Genomic DNA, 22,643 nt, shown 5'->3' on the forward strand with positions numbered 1-22,643 from the left:
TCAGTCATATTGAAATTAACACAATATTGTTAATGAACTCTACTCCAACATAAAATAAAAAACATTTTTAAAGGTAATTAAAAATTTTTTCCTCTATATCCTGCTGTATTTTGGATTTGTTAAACATAAAATATACATGTGTTAACTTTAAAAATTAAAAACAAAATGAACTTTTAAGAATGTTTATAATTTGCCATACAGTTCACTCAGTGTGCAATTTATTGGTTTTTAGTATATTCACAGAGTTGTGCAGCCATCATTATAATCAATTTTAGAACATTTTCTTCAGCCTCAAAAAAACCCTTTATCTACACCTGCCCTCCAATCTTCCCATCCCCCTCAGTCCTGCTGCTGCTGCTAAGTCACTTCAGAGTCCTATGCTATGCTATGCTATGCTAAGTCGCTTCAGTTGTGTCCGACTCTGTGCAACCCCATAGACGGCAGCCCACCAGGCTCCATGGTCCCTGGGATTCTCCAGGCAAGAATACTGGAGTGGGTTGCCATTTCCTTCTCCAGTGCATGAAAGAGAAGAGTGAAAGTGGGGTGCCATTGCCTTCTCAGAGTCCTAAGCAACCACTAATCCATTCTCTGTTTCCACAGAGTTGCCTTTTAGGACACTTCATATAAACAGAACCACGAAATATGTTATCGTTTGTAACTGGCTTCTTTCACTGAGTGTAATGTTTTCAAGGTTTATCTGTTGCAGTATATTTCAATACTTCATTCCTTTTTATAGCCCAGCAATATAGGCTTCCCTCATAGCTCAGTTGGTAAAGAATCTGCCTGCAATGCAGGAGGCCCTGGTTCAATTCCTGGGTTGGGAAGATCTCCTGGAGAAGGAAATGGCAACCCACTCCAGTACTCTTGCCTGGAAAATCCCATGGATAGAGGAGTCTGGTAGGCTACAGTCCATGGGGTCACAAGGAGTCGGACACGACTGAGCGACTTCACTTACTTAACTTAATATACCACTGGATGGATATATGTGCCACGTCTGCTTTATCCATTCAGCAGGTGATGGGCATTTAAGTTGGTTCTGCATGTGTGCATACATGGTCAGTCGATTCAGTTGCGTTCAACTCTGTGCGACGCTATGGACTGTAGCCTGCCAGGCTTCTCTGTCCGTGGGATTCTCCAGGCAAGAACAGTGGAGTGGGTTGCCATGCCCTTCTCCAGGGCATCTTCCTAACCCAGGGATCAAACATGCATCTCTTACGTCTCCTGCATTGGCAGGCGGCTTCTTTACCACCATTGCCACCCTGGTTCTACATTTTGACTATTATCAATAATGCTACTATACTATGCACATGCGTGCATAAGTTTTTGTGTGTATATATATTTTCATTTCTCTTAGGTATAAATCCAGGTAGATTGGGTCAGATGGGAGACCTATGTTCAACTATTTGAGTAACTGCCAGACTGTTTTCCAAAGTGGCTGTACCATTTTACGCTCCTCCCAACAGTGTATAAGGTTTCCAATTTCTCCACATTCTCAGTAACACTTGAGTTATTTGTCTTCTGATTTCTAGTGGGTATGATGTAATATCTCATTGTGGTTTTGATTTGTTTTCCCTGATGACTAATATTTTGAGCCTCTTTTCGTGTACTTCTTGGCCCTTTGTATATCCTCTTTGGAGAAATGTTTAATCTGAATAACAGTTAACAATTGCCCATTAATATTAATCTAGTTAATACAATTAGATTACTTTTATTGTTGAGTTGTTAAGAGTTTTTCATATATTCCAGATACAAGTCCCTTATCAGATGTATGATTTGCACATATTTTCTTTCATTGTGTAGATTAGACTTTTACTTTCTTAAGAGTGCCATTTGAAACACAAAGTTTTTAATTTTGATGAAGTCAAAATTCATCTTGCAGCTTGTACTTTTGGTGTCATATCTAAGAAACCATTGCCTTGTCCAAGGTCACAAAGATTTACTCCTGTTATCTTCTAAGACTTTTATAGTTTTTGCTCTTACATTTAGGTCTTTGATCCATTTTGAGTTAATCTTTGTATATGATGTGAGGCTAGGCTAGGCTAAGTCACTTCAGTCGTGTCCGACTCTGTGCGACCCCATAGACCGCAGCCTACCAGGCTCCCCCGTCCCTGGGATTCTCCAGGCAAGAACACTGGAGTGGGTTGCCATTTCCTTCTCCGATATGACGTGAGAGAGGAGTCCAACTTCATTCATTGGCATATAGATATCCAGTTGTCCCAGCTTCATTCACTGAAGAGAAGTTTTTCCCCAACTGAATAGTCTTGGCATCATTATCAAAAAATTGATTTACCATAAAGATATGGGCTTATTTTTGGACTCTCACTTCTGTTCTATTGATCTAAACATTGCATGCCAATATCACACTGTCTTGATTACTTTTGCTTTGTAGTAAGTTTTGAAATCAAAAAGTGTAAGTTCTCTAAACATTGTTCTTCTTTTCAGGATTATTTTGGCTCTTCTGGGTTCCTTGGGTTTCATGTGATTTTTATGATCAGTGCATCAATTTCTACAAAGAAACCAGCTGAGGTTCTTTGGTTTGGGGTTTTTGTTAAATAAGTGGGTGGCAGAGGATGACATAGTTAGATTGCATCAGTGACTCAGTGGACATGAATCTGAGCAAAGTCTGGGAGATAGTGGAGGACAGGGGAGCCTGGCATGCTGCAGTCCATGGGTTGCAAAGAGCTGGACACGACTTAGCGACTGAAGAACAAATAAGCTTGTGCTGGGGTATAACTGATTAACAATATAGGGATAGTTCCAGGTGAACAGTGAAGGAGACTCAGCCACACACATGCATGTATCCTTCCCACCCCCACTTCCCTCAGCAACCCTAAGTTCATTCTCTAAGTCTATGAGTCGGTTTCTGTTTTATAAGTAAGTTCATTTGAGATTCTTTATTCTTTAAAAGATTTTTTCGATGTGGACCATCTTTTAAGTCTTTATTGAATTTGTTACGATATTGTTTTTCTCTTTTATGTATTGGTCTTTGACCACGAGGCCTGTGGGATCTTAGCTGGGATCCCAGGGATCGAACCCACACCCTCTGTACTGGAAGCTGAAGCCTTAACCACTGGACCTCCAGGGAAGCCCCTGAGCTTCTGCTAGGGATGGCACTGAATAAAATGAACTTCTAAAGTGATAGATATTGTTATGTTATTATTATTATTTTACAAGAAATAAGAAGAAAGTCGCACTTGACCAAGGGGTTTCATGAGACTTGACTTAAGGGAGTTAATAAATGTCAGTGTGTCATCATCTCGGTCTAGAGTTGCCAAACTCTCACGGTATAGTTTCCTACATAGCTTTCAAAACCATGCTTCCTTCTCCATCTCTGCTCTAAAGTTACAAGGTACATCCTTAACTTTTCACAGTCTGCTCAGAGTTTGTTTTATACCACACTTCACATGAAATGTAAAAAGTTTGTAACCATGTAGGTCCATTTACATCCCTGTCCTTCATGTATAATTAGTTGTTATAATTATTTAGTTATAATTTAATTTGTTAAATATTTAGTTGTTATAAATACTTTGTTGTTGTAATTATCATATCCACACACATTATAAACCCCATGATATAATGTTATAAATTTTTAACGTTATTTGTATATTTTTTGTATTTTAAAGACGTTAAGATGACAAAAATAAACTCTTTTAGTTAGCCACCTATTTACCATTTTCAATGATCTTCATTCCATCTCGTAGAGTTGAGTTTTTAATCTGGTTTCATTTTCTTTCTGTCTGAAGAACTTCCTTTAGCATTTCTTGTAATGCAAAGCTGCTGCTGACAGATTCTCTTTAATTGTTGCGTTAGTTGCTCAGTCGTGCCGGACTCTTTGCCACCCTATGGACTGTAGCCTGCCAGGCCCCTCTGTCTATGGGATTTCCCAGGCAAGAATACTGGAGTGGGTTGCCGTTTCCTCTTCCAGGGGATCTTCCTGACCTAGGGATCAAGCTCGAGTCTCCCGCACTGGCAGGCGGATTCTTTACAACGAGCCACCAGGGAAGCTCTTCTTGAAGGATATATTCACTAGGCAGCCATTTTTTTAAAATTCTTTTTTCAAACATTTTCTGTCCCTTTTTTCCTCTTTTCCTTCTAAGACTCTGATTATAAGTATGCTAGACATTTTGATGGGCTTCCCAGATGGCAGCAGTGGTTAAGTACCCACCTGCCAATGCAGGAGACATAAGGGACATGGGTTCAATCCCTGGGTCAGGAAGATCCCTGGGGGAGGGCATGGCAACCCACTTCAGTATTCTTGCCTGGAGAATGCTATGGACAGAGGAGCCTGGCGGCTACAGTCCATGGGGTTGCTAAGAGTTAGACACGACTGAAGCAACTTAGCACGCACGCAGACATTTTGATGTTGCCCCGCCTGTCCTTGAAGTACTGTTTGTTTTTTTCAATGCGTATGTCCTTCAGGTTGGATAATTTCTATTGATTTACCTTCAACTTCACTGACTCTTCTGTAATATTTCTTCTGCTCTTAAAACCTCCTAGTGATATTTTAAAATTTATGATCTTGAAATTTTTATCTCTAATACTGAATTTTCAGAGAAATTTTGAGAATTTCCATTTCATTCTCTTTTTATAGTTACCATTCTGCTGAGATTCCCTATTCTTTTATTTATGGCAAATACATTTTTTTATGTCCTTTTGGACTTCACTTTCACTTTTCACTTGCATGCATTGGAGAAGGAAATGGCAACCCACTCCAGTGTTCTTGCCTGGAGAATCCCAGGGACGGGGGAGCCTGGTGGGCTGCCGTCTATGGGGTCGCACAGAGTCGGACACGACTGAAGCGACTTAGCAGCAGTAGCCCCTTTCTCAAATTCCCGTCTCCTCACTCTCCAGTGACTGTGGAGCCCTAAAATGTGTCCTCTGGTTCATCAAGCCAATAATAATCCAGGTTCTTCTGGCAGACTTTTAGCTACCCTTCATGCACGCACTGGGCTTCCCTGGTAGCTCAGCTGGTAAAGAATCTGCCTGCAATGCAGGAGACCCTGGTTTGATTCCTGGGTGGGGAAGATCTGCTAGAGAAAGGATAAGCTACCCACTCCAATATTCCTGGGCTTCCCTGGTGGCTCAGCTGGTAAAGAGTCTACCTGCAGTGTGGGAGACCCAGGTTGAGAAGGGAACAGGCCTGGAGAATTCCATGGACTGTATGTATAGTCCATGGGGTCACAAAGAGTCAGACACAACTGAGCGACTTTCACTTTCATGCACACACTGGGGCCTGCCTTTAGGCTACTTAAAAAGAAACTCTGTGGTGTCCTTTTCTTCCAAGTGCCAACTGCTTTCCAGCATCTGCCTGCTTTCTTCATTCTCCAGTATCTTCAGATAGTTGGTGTTAAGATTTTGTCTAGAGTGCATAGCTGGATATCATTGGATGTTCTTGACTGATTCTTAAGAAGTCTATGGGCAGAAAAAATATGGCTCAGAATCCCTGATCTCATTGTTAAAGGGAGTTATTTTTATCCTATATAATATGGCTTTCTAACTCCCCCATATTTAATCTTATTTTATTTCCTTACTGGGACTGCTAGTCCTCAACATTTATCCAAGTGCTTTTAAATGCATGGGTTATTTTATTTAATTCTCACAACTCCTCTATAGGGAAGATGACTTTATTATCCCCATTTTATAGATGAGAAAATTGAGCAAGAGAGATTTAGTTGCTCATTAAAGTTGCTGTGCACGAGTGGCGTTCAAATGGGCTGCTCACTCTACAGCCTGTTTTCTTTCTCAATCCGGCTACGAGACACAGCTTACACAGAGGACAAGTTTTCAGGACCAAGGCCATAGCTGGAGGGAGAAGGTGGAAGGAGTCATCTATGTCTTTGATCTTGGCCCAGTCCTTGTTAGTCATCCAAGTCAGAGGTTTATCCCAGCAGGGCACAACCAACAGAATCCACTCTCGTTAACGAGAATGAAGTCCAAGAAGAGTTCAAGAGGATGTTAGGAAGTTGGCAACACCTCTAGAAGAGCCAGGGGACAGAGTATGGGGGCCGTGCAGCCACTTATACCGCCCACAGCATGCAGGACGCTGGCTGTCTCTGAGCTCCCCTCCAAGGTGAAACTCCTCAAACCTTCCATTCAAGCCCTGATGACTATCACCCGTGTGCTTGTTGTCTTCCTGCATACTTCATCCTCACTGTGAAGGAAGCAGAGAGAACGCATTTCTGGCTTCTGTGTGGGGAGATGGGACATCCCTGAATGTTAGAAGGGTGTTGAGATGCTGCTGGGCAGGCAAAGAGTTCATTTCATGTGCACATTTCCTGTCAGTGGGCCACTGGGCAGATTCTGTGTGACCTGCTTTCCTTATAGTAATTTCTCCCAGTAAGAGGCCTTAGAGCAACCCCTCTCTATGCTGCCCAACTCTGAGTTTCTCTCCAACTCAAAAGCCAAACTCTGCAAGCAGATGGTTTTATGGGAGCATGACTCATACTGGTTTTCGTTTAACTGTTATTGCACCTTGATGATAATAAAATAACTGCATTTGGAATGTAAGCTAGATTTCCTAGCTATTATAATAAAAACTGATTCTAAACATATACCTGTGGAAACTCTTGATTTGTTCAGTGTCACCTCCAGTTGTTGGTCAAGTAGACAAGGATTGATAACAGTGTCCCTTTGGTTCCCAGGACTCTGCATTGGGATCTGAGCCTTGGGGGTGGGGGTGGGGGGCGGTTATCTAGCCAAAAGGGAGTGTCTGGAAAGCTTAGTGGGTTATGTACTTTTCAAGTGACCTTTGGAATTTTGACTGAAAATGGTAGAGACAGAAGCAGTCGGAGGGATGGGAAGGGATAACCCTGCTCTGCCTGCTGTCCCTCAACTGCTAAATCAATACAGACAGGAAGTTCAGTTCCATATTTCGGGGAAATGGGCTCAGGTTGTATAAAAGTTTTACTGTAACCGACTGGTTCATAGATTTTCTTGGGGACACCAATGAAAACTAAGTATTGTTTGGGCCTTTATGGTCATTTAGTTCTGTTCAACTATATGAAAACTAAACTAAAACCCTGTCTCATCATCCTAAGGCTAGTGTTTTCAGGGTATATTCAGCAGTCATATGATTTGGGATTTTTGGAGCAATCCCAATTCCTTACTATTTAGTAACTCTTTGAATCTTTCATATATCTATATGTGTATTAAAAACTCTCATGCATTTGCAATTCCCTCTCTACTTCCCCTGCTGATGTGCTCTTCCTGAGATGTTCTAGACAGAGATAGCGTAAATGTAGACCCTCCTGCCTTTTACATTAATGGAAACACACTTACTGCACTGTGTGTGTGTGTATTTGTATATATTCACACATACACCCTGGAGAAGGAAATGGCAACCCACTCCAGTACTCTTGCCTGGAAAATTCCATGGGCAGAGGAGCCTGGTGGGCTATGGTCCGTGGGGTCACACAGTTGGACATGACTGAGCAACTGAGCACACACGCATTCATATTTACAACTGTGTTTTATACATACGTATATGTGAATGAGGGCTTCCTAGATGGCTCAGTGGTAAAGAATCTGCCTGCCAAGCAGGAGATGCAGGTTTGATCCCTGGGTCAGGAAGATCCCCCGGAAGAGGAAATGGCAACCCACTCCAGTACTCTTGCCTGGAAAATCATATGGACAGAGGAGCCTGGCAGGCTACAGTCCACGGGGTCATCTGAGTCAGACACAACTGAGTGAGCAGGCATACATATATGCATGAATGTATCAGAGCTCTACGTGTTCATGGACAGATTTTCCTTCTTTTTCTTAACAGAGCTGCAGAGGATACTACCAGCTATCCCATGGTTATCTAACTAGTCTTCCATTCAGAGACAGACACTCCGTTGTTTCCTGTCTTTTGCAACAATAAACAGTGTTTGGGTCAATATCCATGCACATACCTCTTTGTGCACATAGGAGAGTTTATGGGATTGAATCTCTGTAAGTGGAATTACTAGGTGAAAGGTTAAATCACTTCCAAATTCAATAGGTATTGCTAAATTGACCTCCAAAGAGATTGTATCAATATACAGTCCTACCTGTTTGACCTACCCACTTACCAGTATGGCACATAACACCTGTCCAACTGGTATAGCTTTAATTTGTATATCTTTTATTCAGAGTATTAGCACTTTCAAGCATGTTTAAAATTCATGTGTACTTATTATTTTTTGTTTAATAAACTCTCTAACCATGCTCATTTTCTTTTGGACTATGATTCTTCTTCATATTGATTTGTAGAATTTTCTTATATATAAATTATCATTTCTAATACAAATGAGCTTTTCTCTTTTTTGTAAAGATGACCTTGTTATGTAACAACCTAAATGGGAAAAGAATTTCAAAAAGAAAAGATACATGTCTATAATGTACACATAAATCACTTTACTGTACACACGAATCGCTTTATTATACACCTGAACTATCACAGCATTGTCAATCAACTATATTCCAACATAAAATACAAAGTTAAAAAAGAATAAAAGTTGAATTCTCTGCAAAAATAAAGACAACTTGTCAAACATAGAACAAAATGTGATTCAGTGTCTATAACTAGGTGTGGCTCTGCAGATGAACAAATTCATAAATCAGAAACAATTCATTCTTACAGCATGGTTCCAAATTTTATTATTTGGAAAATACGGTCATTAAAGAGCATTTTGAAGTAATTTACTGAAATATGCAATCCATTATGGCATCACACATTTGCAGAGTAAATCAAAGTGACTTTAAAACATTTTATAGTTTATGAAACTGTAAAAATTATAAAACTATAAAATGTACATGGCCTAAAACATTTTTATAGTTCATAAAATTAGAAGAGTAATAAATATACACTCATCTGTTTTAAGGCCAATATATGGGTTGGCCAAAAAGTTCATTCGGATTTTCCTGTACGCTCCTATGGGAAACTCGAACAAACTTTTGGCCAACCCAATACATATGTGCATAAATTTAAAAGTACAAGTTACTTGTGTTTCTACCAAAGCAGCAGCCCTGTTAACAGTTTTGGTGTGTATTCCTCCTAACGTCTTTCTCTACAGCAACAATAGGTATTTAAATAATGTTTCCCCCAAAGTGGAAGCTACACGCTGTTCTGTAACTTGATTTTTTTCACTTACGGATTAATCTTGGATGTTAAGAATGGTAACTTTTGCAAATCAGTTTTTTTAACCTCTGTACGTTGACAGTATATCACCATAGATACAGCTTCCTTTGGGAGTAATCCCGCCCCAACTAATGGGCTAGAACAGATAAGGCCTTTAGAGACATATCAAGTAGCTCACTCTGTGCAGATCATTTCTCCTGCAGCTCCAGGGTCTTGCACTTGGGGGACAATTTATACATAGTTGGAGGAGCCTAGACTGGAGGGGAGCTTGCTGAGAATAATCCCAAGGAAAGAGGGCTCACATTGAGGCCTTAAAGGAGCCAGCACCTGAAAACTCATTTTGATTTTCAAAAGATTTGTCTTCTCACCTAATTAAAGGTGTTTTTTGTTGTTGTTGTTGTTTTGTTTTTAAGATGCAACCTTGAATAAATCTGCAAAGAGGAGTGGGGTCAAAACAGTGGGTGGACAAAAGTGGGTTCCTCTATTTGCAGGGCAGGAATAGAGACGTCGACATAGAGAACAGACCTGTAGACACAGTGAGGGGCAGGAGAGGGTGGGATGAACTGAGAGAGCAGCGCTGAAACATACACATTACCATGTGTGAAATAGCTAGCCAGTGGGAAGTTGCTGTATAACACAGGAAGCTCCACCCGGTGCTCTGTGACAACCTAGAGGGTGGGATGGGGTTGGGGGAAGGAGGTTCAAGAGAAAGGGGACATAGACATACTTACGGCTGATTCACGTCGTTGTATGGCAGAAACCAACACTACCTTGTAAAGCAATTTCCTCCAATTTAAAAAATTAATTAATTAAAAAAAAAAAAAGTGGATTTCAAGGAGACTCACCCTATCCCTCCAGAAGTGGGGTTGTCTGCTCTGCACGCTGGAGCAGCTCCGCCTGCAGGAGGCTGGCCTGTTCCCCCAGGTGGATCTGCTGTGCATCACCTCCAAGGACTGAGTCCTGCCCTCCCAGGGCCCCGGTCAGAAGGGGTGCCTACAGGTAGGGAGTGCTCTGAAGTGAAGGTGGAAGGGCTGCTCCAGGGTTGTCATGCAGGGCGGAGAAGTCTGCTTTATACAAACACACCCAATGCAGAAGGCCTCCACTCACCAAGCCTTGTGTTCTGGCCGGGCTGCTTCTCTCCAGAGAAAGGGACCCTTTTTCTTCCCAACAAAGGCACTTTCTGCTCAGCCAAGCCCCCGGGGGCTGCATGTGCCTGGGGTCGGGGGGCCTTCTTCCGAGTCAGCCCAGACTCTCCAGGCCCTGGCAATCTTGCCTGGCACAGCTTCAGGAGGCTCTGGATGGTCTGCCTGGGACAGCCCTGACCCAGGGGGTTGGGTCTTCCCCAGCATCCTTTGGGGCCACCCTTGAGCTGCTCTCCTACTTGGGAAGAAATTTGAGTTCTGGGAGGGTGGCCGGGTAGCAGTTTTCTTGAATAGAATCCATTCTGTGTTCATTCAACAAATATTTGAGGCCCTACCATATGCCAAGGCCTGTTGTAGCTCTGGAAATAGGCAGAACAGGACAGACGAGGTCCTGTCTTTGTGGAGCTGGCATTCCAAGTGGGGGAAGCCAGACAGGGAACAAGTCAAATGAGTAAACAAGATCATTTTCCAGAGAGCTCTGTGAGGAAAAGAAAATGCACAGTGGCCAAAGAAGCAATGGGAGAGGTGGCTCGTGAACAACACGTCCCTGAGCGGAACCTCACGGAGAAGGTGAGGCTCCAATGACAGGAAGGAAGGAGCCATGCCAACATCTGGGAAGAAACCCCAGGGAGCTGGCAGTGCAGCGCCCAAAGCTGGGAGCCCAGTGGGCAGACAAGGAGAGTCTGAGGTGTAAAGAGAGGAGAGGTGAGGGCCAAACCGTGTGAGACCTTGTGGTCAGGCCGAGATGCTGCCCGTCCTCTTCCACAGGCGATGGGCAGTCCCAGGAGGAGGAAGCAGGTGAGCATCATGATCCAAGGGTAACTCAGGCCGTTCCCCGGGGACAGTTAGTGGGCAAGGAGGGCAGCGGGGAGACACTCAGACACTGCTGCATGGCCCAGATGAGAGTGTGGGACCAGGATATCTGTGGGGTGAGCTGGAGGGAAGACATAAACCGGGCTACAGGCTTGGGATTACTGCTGACTGATGTGTCCTGGCACAGAAGCAGGGCCAGAAGCAGTGGGATCACCGCCCTCCTGTTTGCACTGAAGGGTGCTGGCCCCACCAGAGTGCTGAGACCCTGCCTCGTGCATCCTGCATAGCGTCCTTCAGCTCAGGCTCCCCGAGCTGGACCCCCAAGCAGGACCCCCCCACACTAGATGGCCCCACTCACACCCTCCTCTGGATGCTCCCTTCCCTCAGGGTGAGGACCCTACAGGCCAAGGAATTTCCTGCCCAAACAGCCCAGACCCAGCTCCTGGTCCTCGTGGACCACTTTACCAGGCACTCGCAGTGTACACACACCGAGATTAAGGGGTGACGGGAGGGCAGCAGTTTTCAAGGGGGTGGGTAACGTTGGAGCCCTGCACTGGGCATCTACACCCACCTGACTAAGGACCGCTCTGGTGGGAGATGGCACAAGGGGTGGGAAGAGAAGGGGGTGTCCTGATACAACCATGTTCCAGAGTCCCAGTTCTAAATCAAAATCTAACCTTCTAGGACCCTGTGAAGATTTATTTGTCAAGGCAGGAAGGTAGAACCTATTTTATCTAACAGTTTCTTCATTTGATTGATAATGTCTAATGTTTAAACAGATGGTGTGGGGGCTGCCATTTGTAATCTTGTCCCTGATCTCACAACAATGTGGGGTGGGCTCCCACCCACATCCAACATCTTGCTTTCTGGAGTGTTCCCCAAATGCTGGATGGGCAGTTCTGGGCCCCATTATCTACCAAAGGAGTTTTGTACCGAAATAAAGGACTTTTCCTAATTTACTAAACAAAATTAAGATAATGGAGAACTTTCCGAATTTTTAATTTTGACTCAATTTTCTTTTTCTTCAATCTTTGCCTATCTGCTAGTAGTTGCAAGCACGTATACAGGAAACATAACAAAAACCGTACATACACATTAGAGGGGATAGAAATTGAGAGAAAACTAGAGACAGCTGAACCTGACGGTGTGGGTCTTCTATGGGCCTGAGTAACTCGTGGTTTTGATTTTGTGTGGTCAATATAGCCATCTTTCCTAACAGTTAAATCATTTCTAGCTCATGGTGACAGAATCAATTATGCCTGGTCATATGCTGTCTGACTTCTCAGTGCTGTGTCCTAGAACAAGCTGAGAATGTGCTCTAGTGAATTATTGCCCTCAGTTTACAGAAAAGGCTAAGAGAAATTCAATAACTTTCCCGAGGTCACCCTAGTATTAATAAATGGTGAAGTAGGGGTTGTAACAGGTCTGAGGAATCCTCCACACCACCTGACCTCTTGATGAGATAGAACACCTAGTCTAAGGGTAATAAGAATGTCTTCTCCTGAACTTCCTGATGGCCCAGTGGTTAAGAATACACCTTCCAATGCAGGGGAAAGTGAAAGTCGCTCAGTCATGTCCGACTTTTTGAGATACCATGGACTATACAGTCTGTGGAGTTCTCTAGGCCAGAATACTGGAGTGGGTAGCCTATCCCTTCTCCAGGGGATCTTCCTGACCCAGGAATCAAACTGGGGTCTCCTGCATTGCAGGAGGATTCTTTACCAACTGAGCTATCAGGGATCCAATGCAGGGGACATGGGTTCAATCCCTGGTCTGGGAACTAAGATCCCACATGCCGTGAAGCAACTATGCCTTCATGCTGCAAATAAAGAGCTCACATGCTTCAACAAAGACCCAGCACAGCCAAAATTAAAAATAAATAAAAAGAAAAGAGAAAAACAGAACCTTAAAAAAAAAAGAATGTCTTCTCCAAGTGCCCAGATTCTGTTCATAAAAAACACTAGACTTTAGGTTGACTGTCCATTGAGTTCATATGTTTTACCATATGCACTTGTATTAAAAAGTAACTGGTATTTTGTTTTGTTTGTCTACATTTTAGGAAGGTCTTTGAGAGTATTTTATTGAATTGCCATATTGGATATACTAAATTAGCCAGAGGGCAAACCATGATGGAAAATTATAGTTCTTGTCTTCTATCTTAATTAGAGCTTACTAATTATCTTAACTAGTGCTGCTTTGGTGGAGAAGGCAATGGCAACCCACTCCAGTACTCTTGCCTGGAAAGTCACATGGACGGAGGAGCCTGGAAGGCTGCAGTCCATGGGGTCGTTAAGAGTCGGACACGACTGAAGCGGCTCAGCAGCAGCAGCAGCAGCAGCACTGCTTTGGAGTGATCAATCCTACATTTGTTTAGCCGTAGATGAAGTTGGTGGCTCAGATGGTAAAGAATCCACCCACAGTGAGGTAGACCTGGGTTCGATCCCTGAGTTGGGAAGATCCCCTGGAGGAGGGCATAGCAACCCACTCCAGTATTCTTGCCTGGAGAATCCCCATGGACAGAGGAGCCTGGTGGGCTACAGTCCATGGGGTGGCCGAGAGTCAGACACAACTGACCACCTAAGCACAGCACAGCACAAAGTGAGAAACTAAATCAAGAGGGTTCATTCTGGCTTTGTTCTTCAGAATTTGATTGATTTTCAAACATAGGTACTAATTCTCTTGTAGGCATTGCATTAGGAAGGTTGAATCAAAGTAAAGTAAGAACTTCCTCACTCTGTCTTTTCAAAATGATCAGTGTTATGAGTGACTCTGAAACTCTCGGAGCACCCAAAACTCAGGACCACGATTCAAGGGAGGGTTTGGCTCTCACCTACCCTCTCCCCACCCAGCCTGCCTGCCCCCAGCTCAACAGCCTCCTCCCCTGAGCTGTCTGGAGCATAATTCACACCTATGAATGGCATTTTCACTTCTATTGCTATTTTGTAAAAAGTAGAACCAGAGCCAGTGCATGCTTCTTCTCTCCCAGGGCCCCTGTGGTGGCAGAAGTCAGGTCCCGGGAGCTGGTGGCCTCGACGCGGGGTCCCTGCCCCACGTCCCCCCACTAGTCACACTGCAGTCAGGGCTCATCGGAAAGCCCTCCCTCCACTCCCTCCTCATGGACGGCCAAGTGCCATCAATTAAGACGAAGCAGAAGGATTGTAAAGATGGTCAGATTTATGAGCCTCTCTTATTGCTGGCCCTGTCTCAACTGAGTGTTAGCCACAGCGCTATCTCCCTCCCGAGTGACTCCAACCAAGCACTGGCTGCCCACGTGTCCCATCGGGCCACGCCCTTTTCCATCTGTGGGCGCCTCTCATAGAAAGAGGCTCCAGTGACCCTGGGCTCTCCCCCAGGTACTGCAGCCACTTCTTGTTTCATGTCTTAGACGGCCCCACGACTCCCCCTCACCTCTGGGCTGTCCACCCACAATCCACTGTGTGTGCGTGCACGCTCAGTCGCTTCAGTCGTGTCCGACTCTTTGTGACCTTATGAACTGTAGCCCGCCAGGCTCCACTGTCCATGGAGATTCTACAGGCATGAATACTGGAGTGAGTGACCACGCCCTCCTCCAAGGGATCTTCCCAACACAGGGATCAAACCCAGGTCTCCTACATCTTCTGCATTCGCAGGCAGGTTCTTTACCACTAGCACCACCTGAGAAGCCCCCACAAAGCCACACCTGCCCTCTAAACTCCTTCCTCTTCATCCCAAGGTGTTCTCTTGGCTCTCAAAGGAAAAACTGGACTATGGAGGTGGATCTTGGCAGCTGTTCCTGGGTCATGGCCTGGCAAATCAGGCAGGGGTTGTCCTGTGGGTGGTGAGACCCCACAATCCCCGGGGCTTGGGGGGGGACCTTCTATTTTCCTTCCATTACATATCTTGGGGGATGGTGACCCCAGCCAGAAGCCAGCCATTCAGACCCACCCAGACTCCAAGTTCTGACGTCTCATTCAAATCTCATCTAATTCATATCAAAGGATAGTCCCTGCCCTCTATCCCACCTCCTGGGGCCTCAGGCCTCCTTTACTTCTCATCTGGTCCACCATCCCTTCTCCAGCCCCTGGTAGAGTGGCTTTTCAGGAAATCAGATTGGATCACAGCCCTCCGCTGCTAAAAAATGGACAGAAAATGCCTGTAAGAGAGGCTCTCTCCTTCCCCGCAGTCTCCCTGGCCATGGACCCAGCCTTATCTAGGCCCCTCCCCAGCAATACCTGCACTCCAGTCCATCCAACATCTTGTCCTTTGTCACCAGAACATGACATGCACTTGCAGCCGCTTCACCTTTGAACATGCCGTCCTGCAAATTGCACCTCTCTTCTAGCAAATTCCTGCTCATCCTTCAAGTTGGAGCTCAAAGGTCCACTCCTACAGGAAGCCTTCTCCTATCCAGGTCAGCTTGAGCTGCCATAATAAAAACCACAGACTGAGGACTTAAACCACAGAAATGAGTTTTCTCCCAGATCTGGAGACTGGAAGTCTTTGATCAGGGTGCCAGCATGGTCAGGCTCTGGTGAGGGCTCTCCTTCTGGCTTACTGATGCTACCTTCTCCTTGGGTCCTCACATGGGGGTGATGAGTGGCAGGAAGACGCTTCCTCTTTTCCTTTTTTTTAATAAGCCACTAATCCTATCAGACTAAGACCCCACATTTATGACCTCATTGAACTGTATCTACCTCCTGAGAAATCCATCTCCAAATATAATTACACTGGGGGTTGTGGTTTCAGGATATGAAGTTGAGGCAAATACAATGGCAACCCACTCCAGTACTCTTGCCTGGAGAATTTCATGGACAGAGGAGCCTGGTGGGCTATGTCCCAGGGGTTGCAAAGAGTTGGACACGACTGAATGACTAACACTCCTAGCACGTCCTCAGTTGGTTGCACCCTCCTTCAAAGCCATATCTGCCAGGGCAGGATGTTCCTTTACCACAACACACTCATCCTTCCTCTGAATCCATGTCTCCCAACATACATCTGACAAAGTCATGGATTTGTTGCCTCTACCCAGTCCCACTTCCTGCTCCTGCAGCACCGCCTCCTCTGTGAGGAGGCCCCTGTCTTTTAGCAGACTTTGTATGACAACGTGTCTGTCTCCCCAGCTGTGACCAGAGCTCTGAGAGGGCAGGAGCTGCTTCTCCCTCACCTCTGGGCACTAAACACCTTGCACAGAGCTGGCCTGGTGGGGAGCTTTCTGCTTCTGCTATGGGAAGACCTACAGCCCTGGCTCTGATCCCTGCCTGGTATCTCTCACTCCCACAGTGAGGTCTTACTGCTGCTGCTGCTGCTGCTAAGTCGCTTCAGTCGTGTCCGTCTCTGTGCGACCCCATAGACGGCAGCCCACCAGGCACCCCCCATCCCTGGGATTCTCCAGGCAAGAGCACTGGAGTGGGTTGCCATTTCCTTCTCCAATGCATGAAAGTGAAAAGTGAAAGGGAAGCCACTCAGTCGTGTCCGACTCCTAGCGACCCCATGGACTGCAGCCTACCAGGCTCCTCCGTCCATGGGATTTTCCAGGCAAGAGTACTGGAGTGGGTTGCCATTGCCTTCTCTGAGGTCTTACTAACAAGGTCTTATTCCAATGCTCCCCCAGCCCAGGAGCCTCTGCAATTTTCTTGGATCCTAAGAGGAGACTTGCCTGCTGTGTGCACAGGGCAGCAGATGTACAAGCTAGAACAGGTCATTGTTAGTACCCCTCTCTTTGTTCCTGCACCGGGGCAGACTTATTTTTAGCATTGCAGCGAAAATGAAAATCCCATTCCATGTTTTCCCTCCAGGTCTCCAGAGGTACACGGTGTATAAATGGTCCTGCACCCTGGGGCAGAGAGCAGCTCCTCATATAGGCATTTATTGAATACATCCACTTTTACTCCCAGGCCAAAAGTACCAAGCTGAAAATATCTTATGTATGGGCTCTGGACCAAAACATGAAGCAGTTGGGTCATTAATCATGGGTAATATGTTGAATAGGAACTTGATTAAAGCACAGTCTGCGTTCCCCAGACGAAGCTGCTTCTTTGCTGTGACCACAGTGGAGTTTAGCCTCCCCCGGCCTCGCTTTCACGCTGCGCCTCCTTGAGGGCTCCTGGACGAGTGGTGGCGTCTTGCCAGCCTTTGGAAGCCCGCTGTCCGCGAGGGGTCGTCACCGGCTCAGCCCCAGGGATTCTCAAGCAGGCAAACTTCCAGATAGAGCCCAGACGGCGTTGGTCTTCGGGGCACTTAGTCAATAAGGGGCAATGGGGACTAGAAGCGGGAGCAACTTGCGGGCTCTCGAAGCCCCAAGGGAGTAGGCTGTCTCCGCGATCCCTAAGCAGAACGCGCGAGGCGCCACGTGGCTGGGGAAACGCGCTGCCTTAAACCCCTTCCCAGTGCAGCAGCCAGGGCGGAGGCGGCGCGGCGCCCAGGGGTCACAGGGGCCCGGCCACCTTCTTCCTCAGGATTCCAGGGACCCAGCGCCCTGCGAACCAGCCTGCAAGGCTCTCTCATTAGGTGCTTGGACCCAGAGCCGCAGAGATTCGGAGACCCCGGCTCTCTCCACAGCCCCGCTCCCGCCTTGGAGAGCACCTGAATGGGGAGTAGGGGAGAAGGTTGTGGGTTCCAGCGCCGTTGATCGCCGGTCCCGCTTCGGGATCCCCGTCTCGGAGTCAAATTCTCCTCCTCCCCCTATGCGTCTCCCCTCGCCCGGGTACCCCAGCCCCGGAATCCAGCTGGGCCCGTCCCTCTGGGGAAAAAACGCGGCCCCGCGCCGGGTAGCAGCGCCAATTCCGTGCACCTAGCAACACCTAGAGCTCCGGCAAGGAGAAATAATTAACAAGAAAGTTTCCCAGCCCGGGCGGGTGGACGAGCCGAGTCCTCTAGACTCCCGGACTGTGGCCGCCTCCCCTTTCCTCTGCTCCCCGCGGGGTCCTAGCGCCCGGCACTGCGGGCCCGTGTGACCCTGGAGTACTTGCGCGTGTGGGGAGGGGGGTGGGTGGAGAGGAGCGGAGAGGTACTTTTGCGCGGAATCTGTGCGGGTGCCTGGGTATCAGAGACGCAAAATCCCGGTTCTCCTTGGCATCTCCAAGCGACAGCGTGCACTGGGCCGCACGTCCGAAACTGTTCCCTGCCCCCCACCCCTGACCCCTTCTTTACGCAACCTTCTTGCAGAGTACGCGGACCCGGACGGAACCGGTTCCAGCTTTTAAAGTGAGTCCGCGCCAGGGAAGCTCAGAGACCAAGACCTGCCTCTCCGCCCACCCCAACCAACCCTAACTCCCTGTGTGGCGTCGGGTGTTCCCGGGCTCCCCGATCTTTGGCTGGAGGTGGGTCCCCTGGAGAGGCTACAGGAGGGGGCCCTGCCGTCGACCACTGCTGCGCGGGGGCGACAACTCTACCCTGGGTGGGGCACCGCGCGCGGGTCTCGGTTCGGCGGGCGACGCAGGAGGTAGTAGGCGTTGCCCCGCGGCCCCTCCCAGCCAGCGCTGAGCTCCAGCCCCACTCGCCGCCCTCTGCAGCCCGCAGGCGCTAAGACCCAGGAGGCGCTGCTCCGTTGTCACCGTTTGCACACTAGAGGGCGACAAACCGGTATAAATGCTGGGCCCGCGCGGGCCTGGCCATTCGCGACCGGGAGCTGAGCGGGCGCGAGCGAGTAGGGGCTCTGGGTGGGCGGTGGCAGCAGCGGCGCCCCGCGCAGGCTGGAGGCCGCCGAGGCTCGCCATGCCGGGAGGACTTTAGCTCCCCCATGGAGTCGGCCGACTTCTACGAGGCGGAGCCGCGGCCCCCGATGAGCAGCCACCTCCAGAGCCCCCCACACGCGCCCAGCAGCGCCGCTTTCGGCTTTCCCCGGGGCGCGGGCCCCTCGCAGCCCCCCGCCCCACCTGCCGTCCCGGAGCCTCTGGGCGGCATCTGCGAACACGAGACGTCCATCGACATCAGCGCCTACATCGACCCGGCCGCCTTCAACGACGAGTTCCTGGCCGACCTGTTCCAACACAGCCGGCAGCAGGAGAAGGCCAAGGCGGCCGCGGCCCCCGCAGGAGGCGGCAACGACTTTGACTACCCGGGCGCCCCCGTGGGCCCCGGCGGCGCCGTCATGCCCGGGGGGACGCACGGTCCCCCTCCTGGCTACGGCTGCGCGGCAGCCGGCTACCTGGACAGCAGGCTGGAGCCTCTGTACGAGCGGGTCGGGGCGCCGGCGCTGCGGCCGCTGGTGATCAAGCAGGAGCCGCGCGAGGAGGACGAAGCGAAGCAGCTGGCGCTGGCCGGCCTCTTTCCCTACCAGCCGCCGCCGCCGCCGCCGCCGCCGCACTCGCACCCGCCGCCCGCTCACCTGGCCGCCCCGCACCTGCAGTTCCAGATCGCACACTGCGGCCAGACCACCATGCACCTGCAGCCCGGCCACCCCACGCCGCCGCCCACGCCCGTGCCCAGCCCGCACCCAGCGCCCGCGCTCGGCGCCGCTGGCCTGCCAGGCCCCGGCGGCGCGCTCAAGGGGCTGGCCGCCGCGCACCCCGACCTCCGTGCGGGCGGCGGCGGCGGCGGCAAAGCCAAGAAGTCCGTGGACAAGAACAGCAACGAGTACCGGGTGCGGCGCGAGCGCAACAACATCGCGGTGCGCAAGAGCCGGGACAAGGCCAAGCAGCGCAACGTGGAGACGCAGCAGAAGGTGCTGGAGCTGACCAGTGACAATGACCGCCTGCGCAAGCGGGTGGAACAACTGAGCCGCGAACTGGACACGCTGCGGGGCATCTTCCGTCAGCTGCCCGAGAGCTCCCTGGTCAAGGCCATGGGCAACTGCGCGTGAGGCGCGCGGCGGCGGGACCGCCCTGGGCTGGTCGCCGGCTGGGACCCAGGGAGTGGCTTCGGGTCTCCGGATCTCAAGACTGCCCGAACCGCGTAAGCCAGGACCAGGAGATTCCGGTGCTGCCTGAGAGCCTGGCCTGCTGCGCGTGCCCCTTGCCTTCCTCTGCGCCGGACACGGTGCGTCTAAGATGAGGGGTCAGGCAGAGAGGAGAAGCGCCATGGGGCTGAGCCGGGAGCCCGGCAACTCTAGTATTAAAGGAATAACCCTGTGCCTTGGAAACGCAAACTCACCGCTCCGATTCCTACCGAGTAGGGGGAGCAAATATGTGCCTTGTCAATTTATTTGGAGGGTTCTTGCCCCCACGAGAGGAGGGGTGCAGGCCCCCGGCAGGAGGAAGGTTCAGGGAGCTGAGATCCCGATAAAGCCAGCCCTGGCGGCGGCTCCTGAGCGCCTGTCCTTGGAGGGGAGGAAACACAGGGACTTGGGGCTTTGAACCTAAGGTTGTTCCCCTTGTTCTGCGTGAAGGTGGAGGGTCCCTAGTTCCTTGCCTCTGAACTCCCAGCCTGCAAAAGGCTGGGCTCTCCCCGGCAGAACTCACTGAGATGGATGTCACCAGGTGACCAGTGGGAGCCTGCGACCCCTAGTCAGATCAGAAAGCTAGGTCGAGGGTTAGCTAGGAGGACATATGTTCATGGGATTGATAGCCTGGTGGAAGAGGGGAACCTAGAGATCTGGTCTGGGGGTCAGTAGGGGGTGGTGAAGGGACACTGGGACCATCAGCCTTGTCTGTACTGTATGTCGCCAGCATTGCCATATACACATGAAGCACAATCAGTCCATCCCAGAGGGACCGAAGTTATGAGAAGCTTTCCAAATATTTTGCTTTATCAGCCGACATCAACACTTGTATCTGGCCTCTCTGTGTCCCTGCGGTGCCTTGTGCAATGTGAATGTGCACGTCTATGCTAAACCACCATTTTATTTGGTTTTTGTTTTGTTTTGGTTTTGCTCAGAAACTTGCCAGAATGAGGCTCTTCGTCAGCAGCTGCAGGGAGGGTCTGCGGCTGTCTTTCCTTTTGGTTTTGGGATTGTTTTTGCTCCCAGGGGAACCAAAGAGGCGAGGTGGGCTTCCCCTTTCCCCTCAGCTCTCCCTGGGGGTGGCTGTGGGCCTCAGTCCCCGCTGGCCCTGGCTGTGGGCAGCCTGGTCCCCCCAGAGGCCCTGGCTCCGGGTCTGGAAGGGAGGCGGCCTCAGCCAGCGTTCACTCACCGATTCGATCGCTGGGCCTGGGAGCGGGGAGGGTGGCTTTGGTTCTCTTCTTTGGGGAGGACATAGAGTTTCATGCTAGATGTTTTATGTATTATATCTATAATATAAACATATCAAAGTCCGTTTTGGTGTCTTTTTAAAACTAGAAAATCTACTTCCAAGGTTTTTTGTGGGCCAGGTCACATTTGTGAATAATCACAGCATATTCTTTGGCTGAGAGCCTGACTTTCATTAGCTCTCCACCCATCCTGAGCCCCTCTTTACATTAAGGGGGTGACTTCTCCCAACCAAGGCAAATAAATGGCAGAAGATAGACAAGGCTCGAACCTGAGAAGGCCAAAGCCTGGAGAGGCTCCGAGTATGTGGTGGGAAGAGGGGTGTGCCGAGGTATCATGGGGCCTTGGTGTGGCCTCTCAGCCCCTGGCAGGAGAAGAGGGACTTGGAGAGGGGGCCCTCTGCCTGAAGTTGCCACAGCCTCTCTGGAACGCGGGCAGACCTGGCCCAGGAGCTCCAGGCTCCAGAGGCCCTTTGACCACACTGACTTCCAGATCACTCACAGCCCCAGCTCTGGAAGCCTTGCTCACACCTGCCTTTGCCCCAGCCCTCCGGCGGGACCGTGGGCGGGCAGGGAGAGGCCACAAGCGGTAAGGACCCTCCACCCCTCCCCGCTTGCTCAGGCCCACATGACTGCTGCCTCTCCCAGTGGGGGCCCTGACAGGAGCCCTCCACAGGCCCTCCTCACCTGCCCTGCCCCAGCCCACCCAGGAAGGGGGACCCACGGCAGGCCTGCACTGGATGTCTGGCCCTTCCCCACACACTGCAGGAAAGGCAAGGAACAGGCCCAGCATTTGCCTCCCCACTGCGCCCACCCTGGACCAAGTCCCTGACTCCAACAACTGCACCATGAGGACAGGTATTCAGGACCACCCCCCCCCGCCCCCAGCAGCAGTGCTGCCTACCAAGGGAGGCCACACACTCATGTCCGCAAGAAGAGGGCCCAGGAGGAAGTAACCCAGGAGACCAGCAGGGCTTTCAAGAGTTGACTCTCTCTGAGGGTAAAAGGCAAAACTCTTTGCCTTCTGTTTTCACCTCGAGACTGTTTACTTGAGCAGCTGACACCGTATGCCAACGTGGGCTGTGACCATTTCAAGAAATTACACATTCTTTTTAAATTCTGAAAATTTTCGCTTCACCTCCCGTGTGGTTAACGGGGTGACTTAGCTGCCTCCCACCCCACTCCCCGACCCCCTCCGCCGCCCTATCTCTCGGTCCCTGTCTTGCCTCCTCCTCACCCTTGGCCGCCCTTGGTGGAGGAAAGGCCGCGAGCCCCAGTGAGGAGGCGGCAGCCTGCCCCGCTGCCTGGGAACCAAGGAGGCAGAGCCCCACCGCCTGCCTAGAGGCCTGGGGCAGGCCACAGCTTGCTAGGCCCCAGCAAACCCTCTCTGAGTTCAGTGCTAATTCCAGTTTTTCTTGTTTGAGGGGGCCAAGCCTCGGCTTCCCCCTTTGCCCCCAGAACAGATCCCAAGACAAATGGGGGAGGGG

The 22,643-nt window shown here is 49.6% G+C and overlaps 1 protein-coding gene across 1 annotated transcript; it reads left to right on the forward strand.

Moving 5' to 3' along the window:
- The first annotated feature begins 18,262 nt into the window (after window positions 1-18,262).
- On the forward strand, window positions 18,263-21,222 carry CEBPA (CCAAT enhancer binding protein alpha). Its single transcript, XM_070387992.1, has one exon. It carries the CDS (start codon window positions 18,773-18,775, stop codon window positions 19,832-19,834), a length of 1,062 nt encoding a protein of 353 aa, XP_070244093.1. The 5' UTR covers window positions 18,263-18,772; the 3' UTR covers window positions 19,835-21,222.
- The last annotated feature ends 1,421 nt before the right edge of the window (window positions 21,223-22,643 follow it).

Source organism: Bos mutus, chromosome 18 (genome assembly GCF_027580195.1).
Source record: "Bos mutus isolate GX-2022 chromosome 18, NWIPB_WYAK_1.1, whole genome shotgun sequence".
NCBI lineage: Eukaryota > Metazoa > Chordata > Mammalia > Artiodactyla > Bovidae > Bos > Bos mutus.

Bases quoted from the DNA above. Each gene is read 5' to 3' on its own strand.
- CEBPA (XM_070387992.1), top strand. From the start codon at position 18,773: ATGGAGTCGGCCGACTTCTACGAGGCGGAGCCGCGGCCCCCGATGAGC.